This window comes from Toxorhynchites rutilus, chromosome 2 (genome assembly GCF_029784135.1).
Source record: "Toxorhynchites rutilus septentrionalis strain SRP chromosome 2, ASM2978413v1, whole genome shotgun sequence".
NCBI classification, from domain to species: domain Eukaryota; kingdom Metazoa; phylum Arthropoda; class Insecta; order Diptera; family Culicidae; genus Toxorhynchites; species Toxorhynchites rutilus.
In genome coordinates this window covers 222,669,052-222,693,888 of record NC_073745.1, presented here as the reverse complement: position 1 = coordinate 222,693,888, position 24,837 = coordinate 222,669,052, and the positions used below count along the sequence as shown (strand labels likewise).

At 38.4% G+C, this 24,837-nt stretch overlaps 1 protein-coding gene across 4 annotated transcripts in view; it reads left to right on the top strand.

The window, feature by feature from the left end:
- Positions 1–202: 202 nt before the first annotated feature.
- LOC129765346 (akirin) overlaps positions 203–24,837 on the top strand; it is a 28,279-nt gene continuing 3,644 nt past the window's right edge. The window contains exons 1-3 of one of the 4 annotated variants that reach the window (XM_055765539.1): positions 203–360; positions 1,416–1,734; positions 16,549–16,754. In XM_055765539.1, coding sequence (XP_055621514.1) covers positions 1,521–1,734; positions 16,549–16,754 — 420 coding nt within the window. In that variant the 5' untranslated portion in view covers positions 203–360; positions 1,416–1,520. Of the gene's footprint in view, positions 398–422; positions 612–1,114; positions 1,287–1,415; positions 1,735–16,548; positions 16,755–24,837 lie in introns of those variants that run through there. The other 3 variants (XM_055765538.1, XM_055765540.1, XM_055765541.1) reach the window with 3 other exon arrangements.

Genomic DNA, 24,837 nt, shown 5'->3' with positions numbered 1-24,837 from the left:
GGGGAATTATTTGCTTGTAGCGTGAAAGAGACAGACTGATCACGAGCGAGCTTCGCCACTAGCGTATTGTGTATTGTTTACAAACAAAACACAGTAGTCTTCCAAGATGGCTGAAGAGTCGTTTTAGCAAGTTGGCCCACCTTAGGATATACTTCTAGGCGCCTTGCTCATGCACATACACACACGCACTTCCACGAGCAGTCTCGTCGCGTTCCAAATCCGTATTCGTATCTTTCTCCATTTTCTGCCTGTGTTTCACTCATTTACAAAACTGTTCTTCACTTGTTCGGACAGACCGTCTCGCCGTTAAATCGTTTGTGCCGTTTGAACGCTGTCCGTGGACTATCTCATTTGGGAATGGTGTGTGTGTTTTAATGTGTGTAATATATTGCTGAAGGTAGACAAAAGGAACAGCGAGAGTTTTGTGCAGCCATATTTTTTTAAACATATTCCATTATCAAGAGTCCAGCAATAGGGCAGTTAACGCGTAAAAGTCAAGTTAATTCGTAGTTTTGTTGGTTGTCTATACCAGCTGCAGCGTTTTGATACTGCATAGAAGTAGTAGAAATTAGGCGATTTTGCAGAAAAAACGTGAAATTAGTGCTGAAATAGTGCGTACAAGTATTTTTCACTTTCCTTCAATCTCACGTTTCTTCTTTTTCTCCAATCTTGCTCGCTGCATTCTCGATATCGGCCTGCGCTTTGTGAACGACTGAAAAGAAAACGCTTATGCATCTGCGGTTGCCAGAAAGTGAAACGATTAAATTCATATTCAAAGTTATAGGAACTTATTTGGCCTAGCGAGTGTGAATGCATAAATTAGCTTTGAGTCGTTTCTTTTTCTTTGTGAGTTTTGGGATTAGCATAAGCTCCCTGTAGGAAAATCGAGTGTGACCACAGCAAAGTTGGCAACTCTGCGCCATATGTGTATAATTTTTGATCGTCCACTCGCTGCAGCCCAAAGGAGTGTATCCAAGCGTTCGGAGGCCATTGCGTTTTTAGGATACTCGGAAACAAGCGATAAAAGCAACTGCAGAATTGTGGAGACGCAAAAAAAGGAAAGAATGAAGTTGTTCCAACAATAGAAAGAAGTAATGAAAACGGTGTCCGAATTTTGTAGAGAAAAGAAAGCAATTTAATACTGTATGGGTGTGTGTGTGTTGGTAGGAAGGAGTGGAACAGAAACAGGAAAAACGAGTTAGATTGACAGATGAATCTTGATAGCAATTGCGTGCAGCAAACTGTGCAGTACATTTTGACAGAAAATAAAGAAAAAAACAATCATGGTGACTATTGTGTGTACTATTAAGAAATTCTTTTCCGATGAGTTGCTGAATTAACTTGTTTTTCATACACAAAGTTAAAAGAAACAAACGAAGCTCACTGACGATTTTTACTCAACGTTTCTTCAACAGTTCTAAGAAAAATACTTCCCCGTCGTCGTTAAGTTGTAGGATTTTACATTAAAAAACAAAAAAGAAGACTGAAAGCCACATCAAAGGACATATTAACTCCACAAAATGGCCTGTGCAACATTGAAACGCTCACTCGACTGGGAAAGTCTGAATCAGCGGCCAACGAAGCGCAGAAGATGCCATCCGTTTGGCAGTCCAAGCAGCAGCGCCAGCAATCAGAGCAGCCCGTCGGCCGCATCGGCCTCTAGCAGTGCAATGCGTGTGATGGAACCGAAGCCTTCCCCTTTTGTCGATGCTAGCTGCCCAAAACTAACACCAGGTAAGTGTGTCCTTTCGCATTGTGCTTTCTGTGATTGTATGTTCCGTAGATCGGAATTGCTTTTTTTTTGCACAGGAGGCAATCACAGCGTTTCTTTCAACATTAAAAGATGTGCCCAACAATGGTCAACTTTGCCAGGAAAGATTGAATGGTGTTGAAATGCTGTGGTTTCAGGAAAGGGCATTATAACATCTTGATTAACTTTTAAATTCCTATGACGAGACATTTTTCACTTTTTCAATAGTTGGCTGAAAAATATCAGACATGATGCAGGATATAAAAGAAACAAAAAAAAGGTTAATGAACTATTTGACTTACGATAAAAAATTCAACACGTGTTTCCATCACGTGTTTACATAACTTTTGAAAAATGTATAAAAAAAATTATAAAAATAATTATGAAAATAATTTATAATTATCAAATATTTACGCAGCGGAAAACTATAGCAATAAACCAACATTCTCATACTATAAATTTAGCATTTCTGGAACGGTGATATTAAACCATTACCGACCAAACTCTAAAAATTATAAATTATTGTTCGATTTTTCAAACAGCTGATCGGTGATAGGTTAACAGGAAAATTTTCGAACGAAAAAAATGTTCAAACTGTAACTTTTTAAATTGTGTTGGAATGTACCTGCAGGTATTCGAATGTATAGGTAATTATCGTAATAATCAAGGAAGTAAAAAGAAAATCTATATTTCTGCATGAAAAGGCTTTAATAAGCATAGTTTTCGATTTAGGTCAAATTGCATCCTTTTGTACGAAACCTCCTGGCGTAATCCAATCGCACTATTGTAACACATGATACCATCTATTGGAAAGTGATGGATCTCTTCTCACTACACCTAATATGATTTTCCATAACATAGGACGGCAATTTATTGCTGTACTTTTTTATTTTAGCGATATTCACTTGAGTTTCACCCTCCGCTATAGCGTTTTTTTTTCATGTGGTATATTTGCCGCAATGTTTTACGACGAATCCGTTTACAATGGGGCGCGATTGCGCCCTGCCAGACAACGTCCAAGATAAGTAGAGCGAAATTATCAGAACTTCCATTTCAAACCGCTGCAGCGGGTAATGAAATTACACGTTATTGCTTTAAAATCCGGGATCATTCTGTTGGTTGGTAAGACAAAAAAACGCCAGCGAATCTATATCGCGGGTGATTGACGCTCCATGGTACAATAGTCTATACCCAACCATGAAACGTTAGAAAAAGTTTCAATTGATTTAGAAGCACTTTTTGGGTTACAGGCTGACCTGTTTTTGTGCGATTCCCCATTTGTGTAACCCGTTTCATGTTATTATTTGTGCAATAGATTCGTGCGATTCAAGTTCCGGTTTAATTATAAAATCGCAAGAAAGTCTGGTTATCTGAAACGAAAAAATCGAACAGATTCTGAATCATTAAAAATGCCGCTAACGCATGAATCTCGGACAAGTCAAAAACATGTTTTTTGATAAAATGGCGGCCGTTTGAAAAACAAAATTCCGTTTAAAAAAATTTTTCTTACGTTTCCCCATTTTTTAAAAACAGCAAAAACTTAGAAGAAACGATATTTTTTGCAGGTTCATGCAATAGACAGCTGCTTGCGGAATGTATCCATATAAATTCGACATGAGTCGGTTCAGTAGAACTTGAGATATCGTGTATGCCAGTTTGAAAAAACTATTTTCTAGAAAAACGCGTTTGAAGTTCATTGTTATGGCAGTGACAGGTTAGATACCGCATCACTAAAATGGCTCTAACTCGGTAATAATAGAATTTTCGATAAGTCCTTTCTAGGGTATATTCTTGAATGCCTAATCTACAGAAATATGAGTGAATTTTTTCTTCAAATTTCTAGACTAGAATACTGCCTTAAAGACTTTTGTATTTTCCTCAAAACCACGTTTTTTGAAAAGTAATAAAAATCAACCCATGTATATTCTCCATGGCTTACTTAGACGCTTATCCTTCGCCGATTATTTATATCGTTTTGAAGATGAGGTCTCGGAAAAATAAGATACATCCATTTTTTCCATTTTGATCGAAACTGTTATTTCGTTCGAGTTATAATTTTGCATTTTCTATTTCGAACGTTTTGCCCATTTAATGTTCGATGAGAAGTAGATCGAACGAAACGCAAAAACAACTCGAACGGAATACACTTGTTGTTGCTGCGCTTTACGCTGGGAGCATACAGATTCCATCCTGGGCGACCCGCAGGATCGATCAAATTTGGGTCGACTCCTCTCATTTCGTTTGTGAGGCTTCGTCGCCAGGAACCTCTGGGTCTGCCTCTGCTGCGACGTCTTTGCGCATTCCAGTCTAGTGTTAGCTTGCAAATTTCAGTGCCACTTTATCGTAACGTTTGATCGACCCACCGTCGCTTACGCTCCTGTATCTTCGTTAAAATCGGCATCTGATGACAACGACGATGGATTTGAGATCCAGTTGTCTGGCGACCAGGCCCGAATTATACAAAAGAAGACATTGTTTTTGGACAGACTCTATGCGTATCTATGCCCTACGTCTCACATGCGTAAAGCTGCACAGTTTTTACGTTGGAATTAAAAATCCGGATTTTGATGTGGTGACTGATTTGACCTCCATGTCTTCCTCAGACTCGCAGACTCTCGTCTTCTTTATCCGCGCGCATATATTAATATTTGTACCACCATCTGACGCAATCTGGCTACCAAGATATTGGAAACTCCCGACCCACTCCACTGCTTGCCCAGCTAGAAAGCGTGACCGTGTTGACATCTAAAGCTTTCGTCTTGCTGACATTAATTTCCAGGCCAGACGCGGAAGAACATGCACCGAGCGCCGCGTCGATAATAGTGCAATGTCATCAGCAAAAGCACGAAACACAGAATGGAATTTAATCAAGTCGAGCGAAATACGGAATAGGGGTGACTGTCCAGCGATGCCAGTTTTGAAGACATTTGACTTATTGTGAAGACATTTTGGAGACATTATGATGTGTTTTTTTTTTTTTTTTTTTATTAAATCGTTTATTTTTACAGGCTCAGTTACATAAGTTTAAAGGAGCCAAACTCCTATCTGTATAGTTACAAGTATACATAAACATTGTTTATTAATTCTAATGTTAATGAAGTAGAGAACCGATTACTCGCGGCTTGCTCGAGTTTAGAAGGGTGACATTTTGTTTCAGGAAAAGGATGGGATATAAGGATATGTTGACAATGTTCACACTCACATTCGCACTCACATTCATCATACTCAATTCTTAAGCCTATCTTATATCTAACATGTATTTACATTTCACCTTATTCTATTGTTAGTAAAAAGGGATTTGATTTCTCGCGATGGAAAAGGAGAATATAAGGACAATCACACACGAAGATCGATAGCTTTTAGGAAGACATATATTTGGGACATGTAATCAAGGTCTAACCGAGCCAACACATCTCTCACCGGCACATTGGGCTGCCTTCCTCTAGCCCGAAGGGAGTTTTCTAAATTCGATCTGGCAACAAGATACTCCTCGCACGACCAAACAACGTGTTCGATGTCGTGGTAACCTTGGCCACAAGCACAGATATTGCCATCGGCAAGATTAAAACGAAAGAGTAGCGCGTCTAACGAACAGTGATTGGACATGAGTCGAGAGAAGGTGCGAATAAAGTCCCGACTTAAGTCCAGACTTTTGAACCATGGTTTGAGGCTAACCTTAGGGATAATCGAGTGAAGCCACCGACCCAATTCATCTTCGTTCCACTTACGTTGCCAGTTAGCGATGGTATTTTTACGGACTAAAGAATAAAATTCATTGAAAGCGATTTGACGCTGATAAATATCGCCTTCAATTGCACCTACCTTTGCTAATGAGTCAGCCCTCTCATTACCCGGAATTGAGCAATGTGAAGGGACCCAGACAAAGGTAATGACATAACAGCGTCTGGTTAAAGCACTCAAATTTTCTCGTATTCTCTCAAGGAAGTACGGCGAGTGTTTTTTCCGGCCTCACTGAACGGATAGCTTCGACAGAGCTAAGACTATCCGTTACAATGTAAGTGTTCAACAGGTCGTGAGGCGACGCTGTCCAGCGCCCAATGTATTGCTGCCAATTCAGCAATATACACTGAGCAAGGATTCTGAAGACTGTGGGAGGTGCTAAAAATTTCGTTGAACACTCCAAATCCTGTGGACTCATTCATAGAGGACCCATCAGTAAAGTACATATTATCACAATTGGCACGCCCATACTTTGCATTGAAGATCGTAGGAACGATCCCCGATCGATGATAATCTGGAATTCCATGGATTTTCTCCTTCATGAACAGATCAAAATGTACAGAGGAATTGATGTAGTCAGGAAAACAAACACGGTTGGGAGTATACGAAGAAGGATCAACCTGCATGGAGATGAATTCATGATATGAGCTCATGAATCCTGAATGAAAATTTAGCTCGATTAGCTGCTCAAAATTCCCGATTACCAATGGGTTCATAACCTTACACCGGATGAGGAACCGAAGAGATAATAAATTGAAGCGATCTTTTAGTGGGAGTAGGCCTGCCAAAACCTCGAGACTCATGGTATGCGTTGAGGGCATACATCCCAACGCAATACGGAGACAAAGATACTGAATTCGCTCGAGTTTAATGAGATGTGTTTTGGCAGCTGATTGAAAACAGAAACTGCCATACTCCATCACTGAGAGAATAGTTGTTCGATACAACATTATAAGATCTTCGGGATGGGCTCCCCACCAGGTGCCGGTGATTGTACGGAGAAAGTTTATTCTTTGTTGGCATTTTTTACTCAGATACCTAATATGGGCCCCCCAAGTACATTTGGAGTCGAACCAGACCCCAAGATACTTGAATGACATAGCATGAGTGATCGGTTTACCCAAAAGTTGAAGCTTTGGTTTTGCTGGTCTATGCTTCCTAGAAAAAAACCACCATCTCTGTTTTCTCCGTGGAGAATTCGATCCCTAGCCCAATGGCCCAGGTTGAAAATTTGTTCAAAGTATCTTGTAAGGGTCCTTGCAGGTCGGATTCGTTTGATCCTACGACAGACACCACTCCCGTCATCTGCAAGTTGTCTTAGGCTGCAATTTTGTGTAAGACAATTGTCGATGTCGCTTACATAGAAGTTGTACAAAAGGGGGCTTAAACATGAGCCCTGGGGGAGGCCCATGTAGGAGACCCGATTTACTATCGAATCCCCGTGAGAAAAATTCAACTGTTTCTCACAAAGCAAGTTATATAACATATTATTCAACAGAGGCGGCAGACCCCGAGAGTGTAATTTGTCTGACAAAACCTCTATTGAAACAGAATCAAAGGCCCCCTTTATGTCCAAGAATACTGAAGCCATTTGTTTTTTTTCGGCGTAAGCCATTTGAATTTCTGAAGAAAGCAACGCAATACAATCATTCGTCCCCTTGCCCCTGCGGAACCTATATTGTGTATCTGAGAGTAGGCCATTCGTTTCAACCCATCGATCAAGGCGAAACAAGATCATTTTCTCCAACAATTTCCGTATACAAGACAGCATTGCTATTGGGCGGTACGAATTGAAGTCGGACGCGGATTTTCCGGGTTTTTGAATAGCTATAATTCGCACTTGTCTCCAATCATCTGGAACAATATTATGCTCCAGAAACCGATTGAATAAATTTAACAAGCGATGTTTCGCCACATCAGGGAGGTTTTTTAACAAGTTGAACTTAATTCTATCCGTTCCTGGAGCCGAATTGTTACAAGAAAGGAGAGCAAGAGAGAATTCTACCATCGAAAACTCGGAATCAAGATCGCACCTATCTTGTGGTATATCTCGAACAATTTTTTGCACAGAAACGGAATCGGGACAAACCTTCCGTGCAAAATTAAAAATCCATCGATGTGAATATTCTTCGCTTTCATTCGATGAAGAGCGATTTCTCATGTTTCGAGCGACTTTCCATATTTTTTTCATTGACGTTTCTCGTGACAAACCTCCCACGAAATTTCGCCAATAAGCACGTTTTTTCCCTTTGATCAAGTTTTTAAATTGATTTTCAAGGTCCAAATACGTTTGAAAATTCTCAATGGTTCCACGTTTCCGAAAAGCTTTAAATGCGTTCGATTTATCCTGATAAAGCTTGGAACATTGGCTATCCCACCATGGATTGGGAGGCCTTAGACGAAAAGTGGAGTCTGGGATGGGTTTCGTTTGAGCGCGAACCGCGCTGTCATATATCAAACGAGAAAGGAAGTTATACTCCTCCAATGGAGGCAAACCATCTCTGGAATTGATGGCTAGAGCAATTGCGTCCGCATATTTTTTCCAGTCAATGTGTCTTGTGAGGTCATATGCCATGTTTATAGATTCAGAAGAATTCGAACCAATGGTGATGGAAATTTTGATTGGCAAGTGGTCACTGCCGTTGCGGTCCTGGATTACATTCCACTTGCAATCTAACGATAGTGTATTCGAGCAAAGCGAGAGGTCAAGAGCACTTGGGTTAGCAGGAGGTTTAGGTACACGTGTTGTTTCCCCAGTGTTCAAAACGGTCATATTCAAGCTGTTACAAAGGTCATATATCAACAATGAACGATTGTCGTCGTACTGTTCCCCCCAGGCAGTTCCGTGAGAGTTGAAGTCTCCCAAGATCAATCGTGGCTCAGGAAGGAGTGAGCACATGTCAACAAGTTGCTTGCGGCTAACCGCAGCTCTCGGAGGCCAATACAAGCTGACAATACAGAGGTCTTTGCCTCTGATGTTTGCATGACAAGCAACAACTTCGATCCCCCCAATAGGTGGAAGGTCAATTCTAAAAAATGAGTGGCACTTATTGATCCCCAATAGCACCCCTCCGTATCTGTCAACACGGTCCAAGCGTATAATATTAAAATCGTGGAAAGAGATATCATCTCGCGAAGAAAGCCAAGTTTCGGACAGAGCAAAAACGTCACAATTGAAGTTATGAATTAAAAATTTGAATGTATCCAATTTAGGGATAAGACTACGACAATTCCACTGTAAAACAGTGATATCTCCGACCTCTCTATTTGAATTAGACATCAAGAGAGATAATCATTGCAAGGAGGGGCCATGTTTGCATCAATTGTTGCAAAATTGTCTTTAATACTGGAAGCATTGAAATGACAATGGTTCTGATGGAGTCGGAAACATTAAAGCATGTGAAGATTTGAGCCAGAAGGTCAGTCAACTTTATAAATCCCGATTGGGGAGTTGAGCTGGACGGAAAAATAGGGACATTTGGGGTTTTTGATGTCCCCTTGAATGCTGGGTCGTTCGAAGGTGAACTATTCCCACGGAAGCCAGGAGGAACCTGATTTTGCTTGTCCGCTGCACTCGATTTTTTAGGCATGCTAACAGGTGGTATAACCGGAGGGGCTTGTCCTTGAACTTTGGGAGTGGTCACATTTTTGCGCCGGGGATTCCCTTGGAAAATGAACGGTGTGCCCCCGTTAGCTGTGTCCGCTTCCATTTCGTCAACGGGCAACGTGGCGAAAACATTTTGTGTGATGATTGGTTGTTGTTGTTGGGCCAGTGGAGAAGCGCCCTTTAAAATATCCGCAAAAGTGCGTTTCGAGCGTTCCTTCAAAGAGCGCTTCTGTTTCTCCCAGCGACTCTTGTAAGTTTCACAAACTGAGAGCTCGTGTGGGGATCCCCCGCAATATGGACATTTATGCTCAGTCGCACTGCAGGATTTCCCCTCATGTTGCTCTCCGCAAGTGGCACAGCGCTCCTTGTTGGCACAATAATCTGAAGTGTGACCAACTGACTTGCATTTTTGGCAAGTCATGGGCTTTGGCACGAAGAGTCGCACAGGCAGTCTTAATTTGCCCACCATGACGTAGTCAGGGAGAGCGGAACCAGCAAAAGTTACTCGAAACGAGTCTGACGGCGTGAATTTAGTTTTTCCCTTTTCTTGGGATACTTTCCCTAGATGGCGACTGTCCAAAATTTTAACGCCCACCAACGGGAGTCTTTTAAATTTACCAACTCCTTCCTTTATCATTTCACACGTCAGACCCGTTTCAGTTATCACCCCCGAGATTTCTACGTCATGGGACGGCACGTAGACACGATACTCTAGGGAGAATCTCTCGTCGATCACTACTGCATTTGCGTGTTTCCGATCACTCACGACAACACGCAGTTTGTTCGGTCTAACCTTAGAGATTTCGACCACGGAGGAATAATATCTTGCCAGATCTTTCGAAACCTGAATGACATTGATGGATTTTCCTTTCGGTTTGGGCCGGAAAAAAACAACCCATGGGCCAGCTCCAGGTGAATCTTCTGGATAGACCTTGACACGAGGAGAGGAAGCAACTGAGGGGGAGGTCGAGGTAGATTGTTGAGCGGGAGCGGGATCAGTAGGGCTGGGAGGCAAGTTCGGGAGTTGAGCGGAAACGGGAGCGGGAGAATGAGGGGGTGAAGAGGAAAGGTTTGCAAATTTTCTTGAGGGAGGCTTGTTGAGGTGAGTTAACTCTTCCTGTGAAGAGACATCTTCTGAGGGGGGAACGCGTTTAAGCGACTTCCCAGCACCCGTAGCTGGGGAGGGGGAGACAGTGGATTCGATATCCATGTCAACGCTTTCTTCCCCTTCTGCCATTTAAAATGGCAGATGTACACTTTCTTATAATTTTTGCAATTTTTTTTTATAATTAACCTTAACCTATTAATTTCAGTATACTTATTATGCACACCAGTGCGGATTATTTATAACGGTGCTGCGTGTTGATCGTTCGGTACAGCTGAACCCGTGTATCGCGCCACGCGGTGATGATGTCGAAGACGGTGCTACGGCGATAACACACCAGCACACAGCGCTCGCGTGCAGGGTTTCTTCCTCTCGCTTGTTGTGTCTGCTTCAATGAATTCACAGGGAATCCCGTTAGTGTCCAACACTCACTTCACCAGCCACGAAAATAACGGTATCACTTCAACGATGGACGATAACGATATAAAACCGTCCGGCGGCTTCGAGCTTAGGAAGACGAAATGATGTGATGTATGTTATGTGAAGACATTTCAGTACAGTAAAACCTGTTTTTGTGCGGTTTTTTGCGCGATTTTTTTTGGTGCGATTTTTTTTTGTGCGGCGCATGAAAAGAAGCATTACCGTCCATTTTATTTTTTTCGATGGTTTCTATGCATTCCAGTGCGAAAAAGCATATTTGCGACTTAATCATCCACTTCTGAAATCATTCCCCTCCTCTCATCAAATGCTCTAAGTTTTTCTAAGTTTTTGCATGACATGATTTCTAACAGCATCACGTTTCGGCATGCAACTAAAAATACAAAACAGCCACGCGCAACCGAAGAGGCGAACTGTCCCATCGCAAAGCAGGGCAACAAAAGGAAATTGAACGGCGAACGGCGTGGATTTGAGGAAATGGATGGAGGAAACTTTTTTTATGCGGTCCCTATCTACCGCACAAAAAAAGATTTTTTCAAAATGTGTACCGAACACGGTTTTTTGAAGCTGCTGGTGAAGTTTCGCACGATTTTTTATGCGACTTTTTCGTGCGATCCCTATCCCCCGAACAAAAAAAAAGGTTTGCCTGTATAATATATATGTGGATTTTTGGGATATTATTTCCATCAAATTCCATCGTCACCGTCGAAGGAAGTGTGGCTTTTGTCTCAGTATCATTCACTCGCTTTTTTATCAGGTTCAGTTTGTTTAGTTTTATCCTTAGTAATGGAGACTTTTGTCTGGGTGTCATTTACTCGAAGGTTTTCCGGTTGCATACCGTTTCAATAAATAGTTTTATAGATGTGAACAGGGCCCGAAATCTTCGAAGGTGAAAAATGAAGACCGACTCTACTCTCAGTAGCTTCGCTTCGACTAGAACTGCTCCGGCAGTCACCCACAACGAAATGTGACTTGACTAGAACATGAATTGACTAGCGTTGACTAGCGTGGATGACTGGTGAACTATTCCAGTCAGTGGTTATTTTAACTGACTCGACTAATGAATACAAATATGCCTCTTCATTCAACTGACTTCAATCCACATTTCTACTCCCCTAGGAACGAAATTTATACCCGCGTACGCAATCTTATTTTTGCTTCCATATAAAGAGGAACGAAAACATTATTTCTGATGCAAAAAATAAGTTACTCTATCAATGGACGGTTGATTGTCTACTCATCGTGAACTCAAACCAACGAACTTAGACATTTATCAAGTACGCTATAAAGGTCCTCGCGTTAGTATTAGTAAATAGCGTGCAAAATAGCGCACACACACTGCACGCTATTTTATACGTGTGAGTAATTTTCGTGTACGATACAAAGGAATCTAGCTCACCTGTAGCGTATGTCAAACCAAGCTGAACTCAAACATCGATGCATGCACACGTACATGGGAGAGAGAAAGAGAAGAATGAATTTGTTTTGGGGGAAGTCACTTCAAAATGCAATGAGGACAATTTGACTGGGAAGAATAAAATGATATAGTCGAGTCGGTAAAGGGAGATAGCGACTAAACGCCCGACTGACTGTTTAGTCGTTTTGCCGGAGAAACTGCGTATAGAAGCCAAAAGTCATTACTAACTGAATACGGATATAGTCAGTCAGATAGTCAGCTTACTATCCTCAGTTGACTATGACTATGCAGAGCCCTGGATGTGGATATGGATTCCAGAGTTGAAATGAATAAATGAGTTATTTATAGAAAGTTTTTGACAAATGAGTGTCATTCATTCTATTTTCTGGCTTCTAAATTTCGGTACAATCCACCTTAATAGAATACTTATCAAAGTTCTGTTTTTGTGGAAAAATTTGGGCGACATTCACTCAATCAACAGTTCATCAAGCCAATTATCATTTCTAAATTTATAAAATTTAGTTCGCAGTTGCGAAATATATTCTTTGTTCACTTTTATTGAAATAAACTTCAAAACGTCAGGGTAAGTTCAATGAAACGCGCTATATATAAATATCAATTAGAACGTACATTGAATAATTATTCAAACATAGCTCAAAACTATGTTATCATTTTAGATTCCTTCAATATGATTGTGAAAACGCAACTTGTCACAACGTTCAGTGGGAAAACAGAAGGAGATCGATCGGTGCTCAAGAACGGAATCATTAGAATTTGAGTTATTTTCTTTTTTTTAATGATGATGATGATGATGATGTTCCCGCCTCCTTCCCCTACAGAGGTTTGAGCAAGACGAGTTATCTAAAAGATAATTTTTTTGTTTTTTCTCAACATTGAAATCAGTTTAGCAAACACAAAAAAAAACGCACTGATTTTATTCACAGATATAAGTTCAAAAAATTGCAATTTCCAAAGACAAGACAATACTCAGTCATGTCCGCCACAGAACCGATACGGTCCCGACGAGGCCCTTGCAGCCAAAGGGTCCACCAGAGCACAAGTCCAACCGCCAGCCTTGTTTTGGATTGACAATGAATATCCTCATTCAGAGAAATCGAGAAAATATCCTTTACGAAAATTTCCTAGACCGGCACTTAAAAATCTTTCAATTTAATATCCTTTATATCTGTGGCACGCGCGCGACGCTCAAACTTTTGTAGACTACTTTTATTTTTTTTTCAACTAATACAACTATAAAAACAACAAAATAAAAATAAAAATAGTCCATCAAAACCAGATCATGACAGACATAATAGAGATCAATACTAATTAAAAAAAGATAATTAAAAAAAAAATTAAATAGTCTACATAATATAATCCGTTCAAAAAACTTCGTCAGGTTAATTGAAAATATTAAAACAAACTAAAAAAAAATTGTCCACATTAATTATCCGTTCGTATAAAACTTCGTCAATAAAAATCTTCGTCATAAAATTTAAAAAAAAATCGTTCGACTGTTAACTAAAGACAGCTTTCACGTGTGAAATACAGTGCCTCTTAAATTCTGTAAGTGTTGTTGGGCATTTAATATGTCTTGGCATCGAGTTGAAAACATTTATTCCTTTGAAGTACAACGAATTTTGTGAAGCACATGACAAGAAATTAGGTGTTCTTAATTCATTCGCGTTTCTAGTGTTATATCTATGGAAATCACTTCCTCTTTCAACTCGATCACACAAATATCGAGGCAGCAAACCATTAACTACTTTAAAAATGAACACCATAGTTAAATAGACTTCTTTGCTTCACGGATAACCATTTTAGAGCGTCCAGCATCAAAGATGAGGAAGTGAATCTATTACATTTTAGGATCAACCGCATTATTTTATTCTGCAAACGTTGTAATCTCGATATTTGTGTATCATTGGCTAAAAATAATATGGAAGAACAAAAGTCTAAATGAGGAGAGATGATTGATTTGTATAGCTGTATTTTGCTGCAAATAGTTAAATCGTTTTTCAATCGGCATAAGATTCCATACTTCTTGGCAATTTTCTTGATGACATTGTCAATGTGAGTATTGAACTTGAGTTTGTCATCAATAATCACGCCAAGATATTTAATCTCCCGAACGCGATCAATGGTCTCATCATCAATTACAATTGAGACGTTTTCATTAGAACGATTTCGCGAGATTACCATAAATTTAGTTTTATTTATATACAACTTCAATTGCTTATACTTCAACCATCTACTTAAAGAACGCAAATTAGCTGCAATGAATAACACAGTATCATCTGCAAAAAGGTTAATATCACAAAATCGTAAAACTCGTCGCATGTCGTTGATGTACATAATAAATAGAAGGGGCCCTAATACACTTCCCTGAGGTACTCCAAGATTATTCCCTACGGGACTGGAAATTGAATCATTAAAAATAGTCCGTTGAGTTCTGTCATACAAATAACTTTCAAACCATTTATATGCAGTACTCGTAATTCCAAAGCGCTTAATCGTATTCAACAACAAGGGCCTAGAAATTGTCTCGAAAGCGCGTTTCAGATCCAAGAAAACAGCAATGATGGTATCTTTATATTCTAATTTCTCTTTCCATTTTGCTAACACCAAGTTCAATGCGGTTTCACAGGAATGTCCTTCTCGATATCCCGATTGTTCTGGTATTAGCAAAGCGTTGAGATTTAAATATTGCAACAGTTGGCCTTTAACAACTAATTCTAATATTTTCTCTAATGTGTGCAACATGTTGATGGGACGAAACTCTTCGGCTTTAATCGTTCCAGCAACCTTTTGAATAGGAAGTATGGAAGATTCCTTCCACACATGAGGCACATGCCCAGTTAATAAAGACTTATTAATAAGGTCCAGCAAGATGTGATCAATGACATGAAAGCAATCTTGAATAACTCTAGCATTGACATTATCCACTCCAGCCGTTTTACCTAAAGAAAAGCAAATAGTTCTAAGTTCATTTCATGTAATTGGGTGAAATCTTTCAAATCTACAATTACTATCAACCGGCTGTCTTATTTCATCAGGTTCATCGACCAATTCAATGGACTGATTGATCAATGAAACACTATTAACGAAATAATCATTAAACTTGGATACTATAGCCTGTTCAGACTGTTCAAGTGTGCCATGAAAAGCTATGGACCGCGGTTTACTATTACTAGGTTTCAATAAAGATTTCAAAATTTTCCATAACAGCATGTTTCGAATATTTCCTCCAGCACTTTAATTTAACAAAATCGTCGTTTGGCACGAAATTATCTACAATATTGATAACTAAGGTCTCATAATCGGTTATTTTCAAATTGGTATCAGTGACTGTTAATAGTTTCAAAATTGGAATAAACATGATCAATTAAAGTTTTACTGTGCCTGGAAATACGCGTGAATTCATTTACTGTTTGTTTCAAATTGAAGAAATCAGATAAGCGCTTCAAATGGTTCGAATTGTAGTCATCACGCCAATTGATATTGAAATCACCAGCTAATATATTTAATTTGCTAGAATCAAGGAACATTTCGAGCCAATTTTCTAAAATTTCGCTGATCACTTGAGCTGGGGCTATGATACAAAACACCATAATTACCCATCTTCATGCCACGTTCAACTGTAATGCCCAAAAACCAGTTTCCATCAATAACTTCGTTGAGGCGAAGATTGAATTGAACTGATTCTTTGACATAAATAGCAACACCGCCAGTATGTCTAGAATGCGATAAACAAGCAGCTACATTGTATCCCGGAATACTATATTGATCAAATGATTCAATTTCAATAATATGTGTTTCTGATAATAAAACTAAAAGTGGACGCTTTTCCTTTTCTTAGCGGTACCTATCCACCGCATAAAGTTTTTTTTTTCAAATTGTGTAGCGAACACAATTTTTTAGAGCTACTGGTGAAGCTTTGTACAATTTTTTGTGCGGTTCCTATCTCTCGCACAAAACCGGTTTACCTGTATTTAGATTATTTGTAGTGTGCATAGCTTCTATCTTTGTTGATGAATTATCAACTTATGTTGAAATACTCAATTTTTTAGATTCGGGCTAGCGTAGTCCTCAAATTCGATTTCTGGTTGGAAGAATTACTTCAGCATGTGATAAGATATATTGTGGTTCTGTTTTTACAATGACACTCATGTTCCTGTAATAACTGCGCCATCTCAATTCAGCATTTACTCTGCGTTTTTCAGTCATATATCTTTCGTATGCTCGAGTATTCAGTTTTGTTTTATTCTTCAAAGAATGTTAAAACGTTGACTCAAATCTTTTAATTTGATTCGCGTTTTAGAATATTTATATATAAAATATATAAATATAACAACGAATATTTTCGATAAAAAAACAGATAAAAAAAATTCCTTTCCATACAGATGAAAATGTGGCAACACTGCTTATATGTTTGTGCAACAATTTCCGGACTAGTAATTCTCACCAATATTCATTTCAATATTTCTCAGAGAAAATGGCCCAAAACATCACCGAGGAGATCAGAAGACTGCACCGTAGGAAGCAGCTGACGTTCAACAGCACACAGCACAACATGGAACGAATGCAAGATTCGGAATCGAGCGGTTCGGAAATGGGCCCAGACAGTCCCCGTCGGCCGGACACCCCGCCAAGCATGATGAAAAATCCCGAGAAGGCACTCTTCACATTCAAACAGGTTCGTTACTTACATTGTTACAGCACCACATACGACGCAGACATTCTTCTTTGAGGCAGCAGTGGGTTTCAGTAGATGCTGTGCACACGTATATTGACAAAGTCGCAGCAGGTGTTTATGTTTTATTCTATGGTAAACCTCTTCGTTTCTAAGGATAAAGCAAATCCAGAGGGTCTGAACGTTTGTGGGAAATATTGCGTAGATTTAGATTATAGATTAGATTATAAGATGCAATAATGGGATTTTTTTGGGAGCATGAATTGTTGAATTGAAAATTTATATTATTTTTTACAATTCATTAATTTTGAGAGTAAATCGCAATAGCTTGATGGAGCATTGCATTGAATACCACTTCCCCTTGATTAGGTGTTTTCCCAATGTCATGATCGCGGCTATTTTAGTTTCATCCGGCAACTATATACGAATCTATTGTGATCGCCACATCGCATTTGATTTCTGCTGTAGTTTGCTATAGAAATTGTGGTACCGCCCTTTGAATATCGGACATCTCTGCATTGAACTCCTCCTTGTACAGCATGCATCTTGGGGGCAACTTGCCACGTATGGATAAACATTTAGCCGGCACTGTAGCGTAATGTACACCCATACCTCGCTTTACGGCCTAGATCAGTCTTCAGAAAACAAACTCAGCGCTGCGCTTGAGTTTAATTTTCATCAGCGCGCGCTCGAAGAAAACGTGTATTCTATCATGGTGCGAAGAATGTTAATGATACCAAAAAAGGTGTATTGGACTAGTTTGACTCTGTAGGTTTTTCAGTTTGCTTTTGCCTGTAGGTGAACTTAGTCCTTCCGAAGGGTAAACAGCGCAAAAGAAGACGGCTTTTACATTCGTAATGTTTTTCTGGCATTTTTGGCATCAGTATCTGCCGTTCAGCTTCAACCAATTCCCTTCCTTTTCTTCGAAAACTATCGATAAATTAATGCTTGACAATCATACTACGACAGCTGAGCTCCTGTGGTGCCTGGAAACAGTTATGTAGCATAAATCACTCCACACTGCTGAAAAAAATATATGGTTGTATTAAGAAGAATGTTTCATGACAACCAGGAAGCTGAGAAGGTCTAACTAGGGCGTGATAAAATGAGATTTATGATGACGTCAATGTTCTTGGGACATTCCCAAGCATCAGGAATAAACTTGCAGCTTTTGAAGAAGGCATAGGAATTATTTATTTGAACAAACTTCTTTTTGTGTCGATGGACGGTATAAATGTGAATTTGTCATATTACGCGAGGTGCTACTGGTTTTTTTAAAATGAAGAAAAAAAAGCTCTTGAATTTGGATAGCTTCGGATTGCATATTTTACACGGTTCATCAGAGGATTAAAAAAACTCGCCAAAATTTTACGACTGACAAATCTTGAAATTTCGTCTGAAATGTGAAGCACTGCGTTGATGTATCTTTGATGTTTCCATCATTGATTCCGATAGAAAATGGAGGGAAAACGATTCGTGAAGCTTTTGACTATTGGTTTTTTGATATTTGACGGATTTTGGTCGTATCAGTGGAGCTCCAGCAGATTTATCATTTAAAGAATATTGCTAGCAACATAAACAAGTTTTGCTCACTACGATCCGAAAAATGAATGAATAGACCATTTTTGAAAAGGACAGGTTTACGGAATTTTTTACCCAAAATGGTCTTCTTTCTCTCGTTAGACTCGTTAGCCATTAGCGAATGTTTTTATGAAAATACGTTTGTGCTATGCGACAAGTTTATGATGCTATACTTCACTTTGGAAGGATAGCATCAATAAAGATGTTGAGCTTATTTTATCGTCATATGAATCAAAGTTAATAAAACGGCTACGGGAAACAGAAGTGAAATCTCTGGAGGTAAAACGGGGAAAATTTTGCAAAACGTACAGGAGAGGACCGAAAGATTGCGAGATAAAGCATTTCGTTCAAATCGTAACAGTTTCATGAAATCGATCCGAATCAAAATGAAAATGTCTCATTCTGTAATAATATTTAAGACTCCTTCAAAATAACTTTGAACTGTATTAGTATATCCATTTTTTAAAATCTTTCACGACACCATCAGTCGTGGTTAAACTTAATTAAAAATCACAAACAATTAATTTATTGGAAAATATTGACAGACGTTCTTAAGTTTCATTGTTTAAACTAATTAAATGTTTTAGGAGCTACAGCTATAATACATTTAGAGAATTTAATTGCTAGTCTACACCTGGAATTTTTCTGAAAAATTACTGGAAAATCAGGGAATATCAGGGAATTTATTTTCGGATTTTGAGTCGACACCCTACATAAGCACGACAGCGCAAAATGTACCCGGCGCAGAACTCAGATACTTAACATTTCTTCTCACTTGTGTGATGCGCGTCTCGTTCTATACACACACACACATACACATCAAATTCTAGCGCCCGCTTTGTCTTCGTTCGTTCTAAGCAAAGCATAAAAACAACAGCGCGTCCCCATACGCACCGTCTCAACAGAGAAAGCATATACACCCGAGATGAGGAATAAAAGGTGGGAAGATTCACGGGATTTGGTTGTGTTAAACTTTGATTGTATTAGTATCCAGGAAGATAGGAAGTTCACATACCAGGCATGACAGTCATTTACTCAAATGGCACAAAATTGAATGTTTCAACTAATAACTTTGAAAGAGGATATATAGAAAATAATTACATATTTCCAAAAATATTTTTCACAATACATTCATCATTTAAAAAAAAACAACATGTCACGAACAAAAATGTTTCATCTTTGATTTCATCTTATATCAGAATTAGTATTCTAATGTCTACTATTTCTGGATTTTAGAGCAACATGGAAGTTTATCTCTTTTCAGCAGTTTTAATTCCTTTTTTCATAATTAGGGTGCTGAACACTTCATTCATCTAAAACTAGGACGCAAGTGGAAAACTTTTCGTCTCAATTTAGGTCATATTGAGTTAATTAAATTTGTTTTCCAAGTGAATGTTACTCGAAAAAAACATGCAGCCTTTTTCCAATGCACTGTCAAGTGTTTTCCGTTAAAGAAACAAACGATTGTATAACTCCAACTTTGTTCATTTACGTTTTTGGTCGACGTAACGAGAAGTAAAATTGAATTGAAATTAAGTTGAGAACACCTCAATAATACTTAAATTTCAATTGGGCCATAATGATTTTGAACGCTAGCATTGTTTAAAAAAATAGTTCGTTCATTCCATTTAATTATTTTTACTTTTAATATCAATACTTTTCCTATGTAGTGGAGTATTTTGTATTTTGTTACTTACACATAAACAAAATCTGTGACGTCACAGATTTGAAAATCTTCCCACCTTACATTTTCCATCTCGATATACATCGGTGTAGTGATCCCCGATTTTTGAAATTAATCGTTCATCAGCTAATCGAATTATTTTCAGCAGTTTGTTATTCGATACGATTAATCGCCCAAAATAATCGATTAATCGATTAATCGTCGTACTGAGAGAAATAATTAGTTAGACTAATATTTCTCATTTGTTAGAAAGTCATCTGGAAACAAAAAAGTGTTCAATCGCCTGAAAATCAATTATTATCTTTGACATTCCCCTAAACTCGTAAGCGAAGCTCAATGCCGTCAACGCGAATTGAGCTTCCTTTACGAGTTTAGTGGAGCGCCAATGACAATGATTAATTTTCAGGATAAAATTGCAGTGGCAGTACTTTTTTTTTGCTCTGGGCTTGGGTCGATTAATCGACGTAAATTATTCGTTCGCTTCGATTATTGGTTGTTCAGTATTCGTTCGACTAATAATCGATTTTTGTAGGAAGTATTCGATTAATCGATTAATCGAACGATTATCGGGGATCACTACATCGGTGTAATGATACGGTGCAGAATGGATGTTCGAACTGTAAAGCGAACGGTGTTGAAACTAAACATTTCAACTTTGTTTCGGTGCGCGTTGATTCGCCCGGGCGCGGGTGTGCGCAAGGAGTGAGAGTTCAACTGGGTACAAAACAAAAAGTTGCACATCAACACCGCGCTGCTTTCCGAAGACTGGCCTAGATACGTTCCTGGGTCGCTAAGAAAAAAGCCGAATAACGAATCAATTATTCCAATACAAATTCATACAAACTCTATCGGATCGGTTCCAAGCTTGTTCAACGAAACGTATAAAGAGCGGCCGTATAGCGAGGTATAGGTATATTGTAACCAAGGTTGGCGTCTTGGTTGAGTACCAATATGTCTCTGACAGAAACATTTTCTTTCATGAGCATCATGTATTCAAAAGGTGGCTCCTGGCTTCTTCATCATTTCATCTTCACAATGCGATTTTTCATCATTTTAAAGATACATATGTGAAACATATAAAACGTATAATATACAGACTATTTAAGGTGAAGGTGGAACGAAGTAGTAGTATAGGTAAAACCACGAGTTTTCATGTGGTAATAGTGTTTGTAAGAGGAGAGCAAAGCACACCGGTTGTTTTGGTTTTGGTACGTAAACAGATCAATTCACTTATCAGACTGTGTGGCGCTTCACTGACACGAGTCTTAGAATGCATTTGAGAAAAAATAACAATTCAATACATAAGTAAAATGTATGAACGATATGTTCCGATGAACAATTGCAAACATAAATATATAAAGAAGGCGTATTTGCATATGAAGTAAAATTCTTATTACACGCGAACGTAACATGAGCAAATTTATAACTCATGCGAGTTGGGGCTCTTTTGGTATTAACAAGTTCTTCCGCACAGTTGACAATTCCTTAATATTGTTTTTCGTTGATCGTATTTTTTCACATATTCACGTTGGAGAGCTTTAACCCTTCTCTTTGTTGGCCGAGGTATTTTGATTGAATGTTATACTTTTCCGTTTACTATTTTTGACAGCAGAGGCAACCGTGGCAGTGTTCCGAGCTCTGCAATACAATTTTCTTAATCAATGTTTACTCTTTGTGATCGTTTGTGCCACCACAGCAAGAAACCATGCTAATATTATATTTTAACCAACCAAGTACCAGTTTAAGCTTTTGCCAAACGAAGCTTGATGTCTAGTGAACCTGTTCACGAATCAATACAGTACTCCTATGAGTAGTAGATAACGGTACTCAGTATCAAACGAAGTATTCACCCACGCAAGATAACGCACAGTGCGTTGAATGCGTAGGAGTGTGGTAAAAAAAATCATAACAGTAGAATTTAGCCGTTGTAACACTTTGGTGTGAAGATTGTAACTATCAAAACTACTGTTTGCATAAATATCTCATGTTATTTGAATAATCGCGTAAGTGCCTCAAGCGACTCTTTCATGAATCACTACCTTTTCAAGTAAAAATAATTCCGACCATTCCTACATCCAGGACCAAATTTAAAACGACCGCAAAGGGTTAAAGTTGCTAAAACTTGCATTATAGATTCATTAAACGTAAGAATAATAATTGTATTGATATCAATACAATTTTATTTTATTGATTTTCATGACATGAAACCCTGTGACACAGGAATAACATTTTGTAACGAAAAAATAAAGATGCATTCACCAATACAAATAAAACTTATGCAGAAAATTGAAAAATGAAAATTTAACTTTCTGAGCACTAGCTCGCGTTTAACGATGTTTTTCCCTAGACAGCAGCAGAAACGGCAGAAGAAAATTTATTATCTTGTGAGTAATCGATTAGAGTTTGGTTGATATTACTTGATGCGGTTGATGTGTGCGAAAACTATCAATTTCTACACACTGTTTCGTAAAATGATTGATTATCGGGCGAGGGATGAGGGAGGGAGATGAAAGGAGTGAGCGCCATTGTGGCAGCCATTTGTGTCTTCCTTCCACCTTCACCTTAAAGGCAAAAGAGTTGCCCGCAGAAAATTTAAGTTTGTTTTCATTAATAAATTTGTCAGGATGTTTTTGATTTGGCAAGGGATTTGCTGTGGACAGAAAACCATGCTTTTCGTCACAAACAAGACAATGGACTCGGAAATGTATGGGGAAAAGTGCTTGTAGAAATGTCTCCTTCCATTTATTTAGGCTAGGAAAGGTTCGGTGAAGTTTTGGTCAGATTTGGCAAGCTGCCACTATAGTAGAGAGGGGCTTCAATGGTACCGTGACAGTGGGTCCGATTAGATTGAAAAAGACCTCAATCCTCCCAAATTGGCTCCAATTTCGCCCAATTGAAATATATCAAGCAATTGTCAAGCGGAAATTCAAGAGATCGTGGAATAGAATGGAAACTATGGAAACTTAGAAAAATTAAAATAAAAAAAATTCTGGCCTAAAACCTTCTCTGGGATGTCTACTTTACTATAGTTTTTGTCCCATGTTTGTCTGATGCTCCTTTCCAAAGTTACAAGCCAATTAGTGGACCCGAGTCTTTGACTAAAGCGCGGATTCAAAATTTAAAACGCGTTTTTCTTGAAACTAAGTTTTTCAAAATATTGGAAGTTCTATCTTCGGAACGGTCCATCTGATTTTGATGAAATAGTTTTTCCCAGATTCTCCACTAAATTTCCTGTCATCGAACGTAGCATTTTTTGTTATTTTGAAAAGTAAAATTTTGGTGAATGTTTTTGTCTCGATTTTTGTAGCAAAAACGCTATTTTTTGCAGGAAAAATGTCGCCATTTCGTCAAAAATCAATATTTTGAAAAAATCCTACGTACGATGACAGTAAATATATCAAAGATTACGTAAAAAAATCATTGGTTGAAATCGGTCCACTAGAAAAACTTGTAGAACTCCCACTAGTTTAGAAGGTTTTGGCTGGAAGGTTTCAATAAACCCGTTGCGGCTATTCAGGGGACAGTCCAATTGACACTAATATATTTTTTGTTTGTTATGTAATATATACCTAATAAAACTGTGATATCAGGATAATCATAGTAATTTATTTTCTCGTTGAAAAAAATTGCAAAAATCACATGACGTTCATAGTGTACTACCTCCTTAACTAATCCCGAAATACAACTGGTTTTATACGTGGAAGCGATCTGGCTTAGTGGTAACATCCATACCCCTCACACTAATGGTCACGAGTTCAATTCTCTTTTCTGACATTCTTCCGAAAGGGAAGTAAAGTGACGAACCAGCTAAAAGTGTTGAAACTAGGATTGGGCGGACGTTATAAGAAGATCGATTTCCCAAACGGCGTAGATATCGATCCACTGATTAAATCAGTGCCAAAGAATCGATCTTTGAAAAATCGAAAACTTTTTTCTCAATTTATCTGCTTATACTATAGGAGTTTTGCCTTTTCTTTAAACGGGGAATACAAATTTCATATTTATGATGAAACATCAAAATATATGGACAGGTTCATAATATATGAAGCGTAGAAGTTTATCGCTCGCGAGAGGAATAATTTCACTCTCTCTCTCAGTATTTGTGCATCCAGTAACTGAAATAGAACAATAAGAGAAAGCAATATAAAAAAGAGTTCAATTCCCTTCACTTTCCATGATGTGATTATGGAAGTGGCTGTCCATTCAACCCCCCCAGTGCAATTATTTCAATAATTTAGACTTACCACTTACGAATGAATTCACTTTTCTGTACATACCTAATATCACTTCTCTGTCAATTCACAAACCGAAATATAACCATCAGCGAATTCAATTTTGCAATTAAACCATTCAAAATGCTTAATATCGAAGCCGCAAAAGTTACATACACACGCGGAATCATGTTCGATTTTCGGTTTTGGTTTCTCTATTCCTGTTTTGATCAGTATTCATTGTATATGATATATGAGGGTTCAAATATTACAGAAAAGCATGTAGAAGGGTTTCTCATCAACAGAAATTTGAAATTCAAAATGCAACTATACAAATCAACCACCATTCCATTATACCCCATTATACCCATTATACCCCTACTGTCCGTCTTACCCGCGGCTCCCCAACATCCCTTCAGCAGCTGCCGCTAGTTCTATCTCTGTCGCATTTGTATGAAAATAAATCGTAGAAGATGCGATCCAAATGTTGACATTATGTTCGAAAAAATTGTTAAGTGGTCATTGGTCAAATCGATGTATATTGAAAAACGAATCTACAAAAAGTTTGAAATCTAAGATCGCAAAAATCGAAAGAAAAATTCAGTCTACT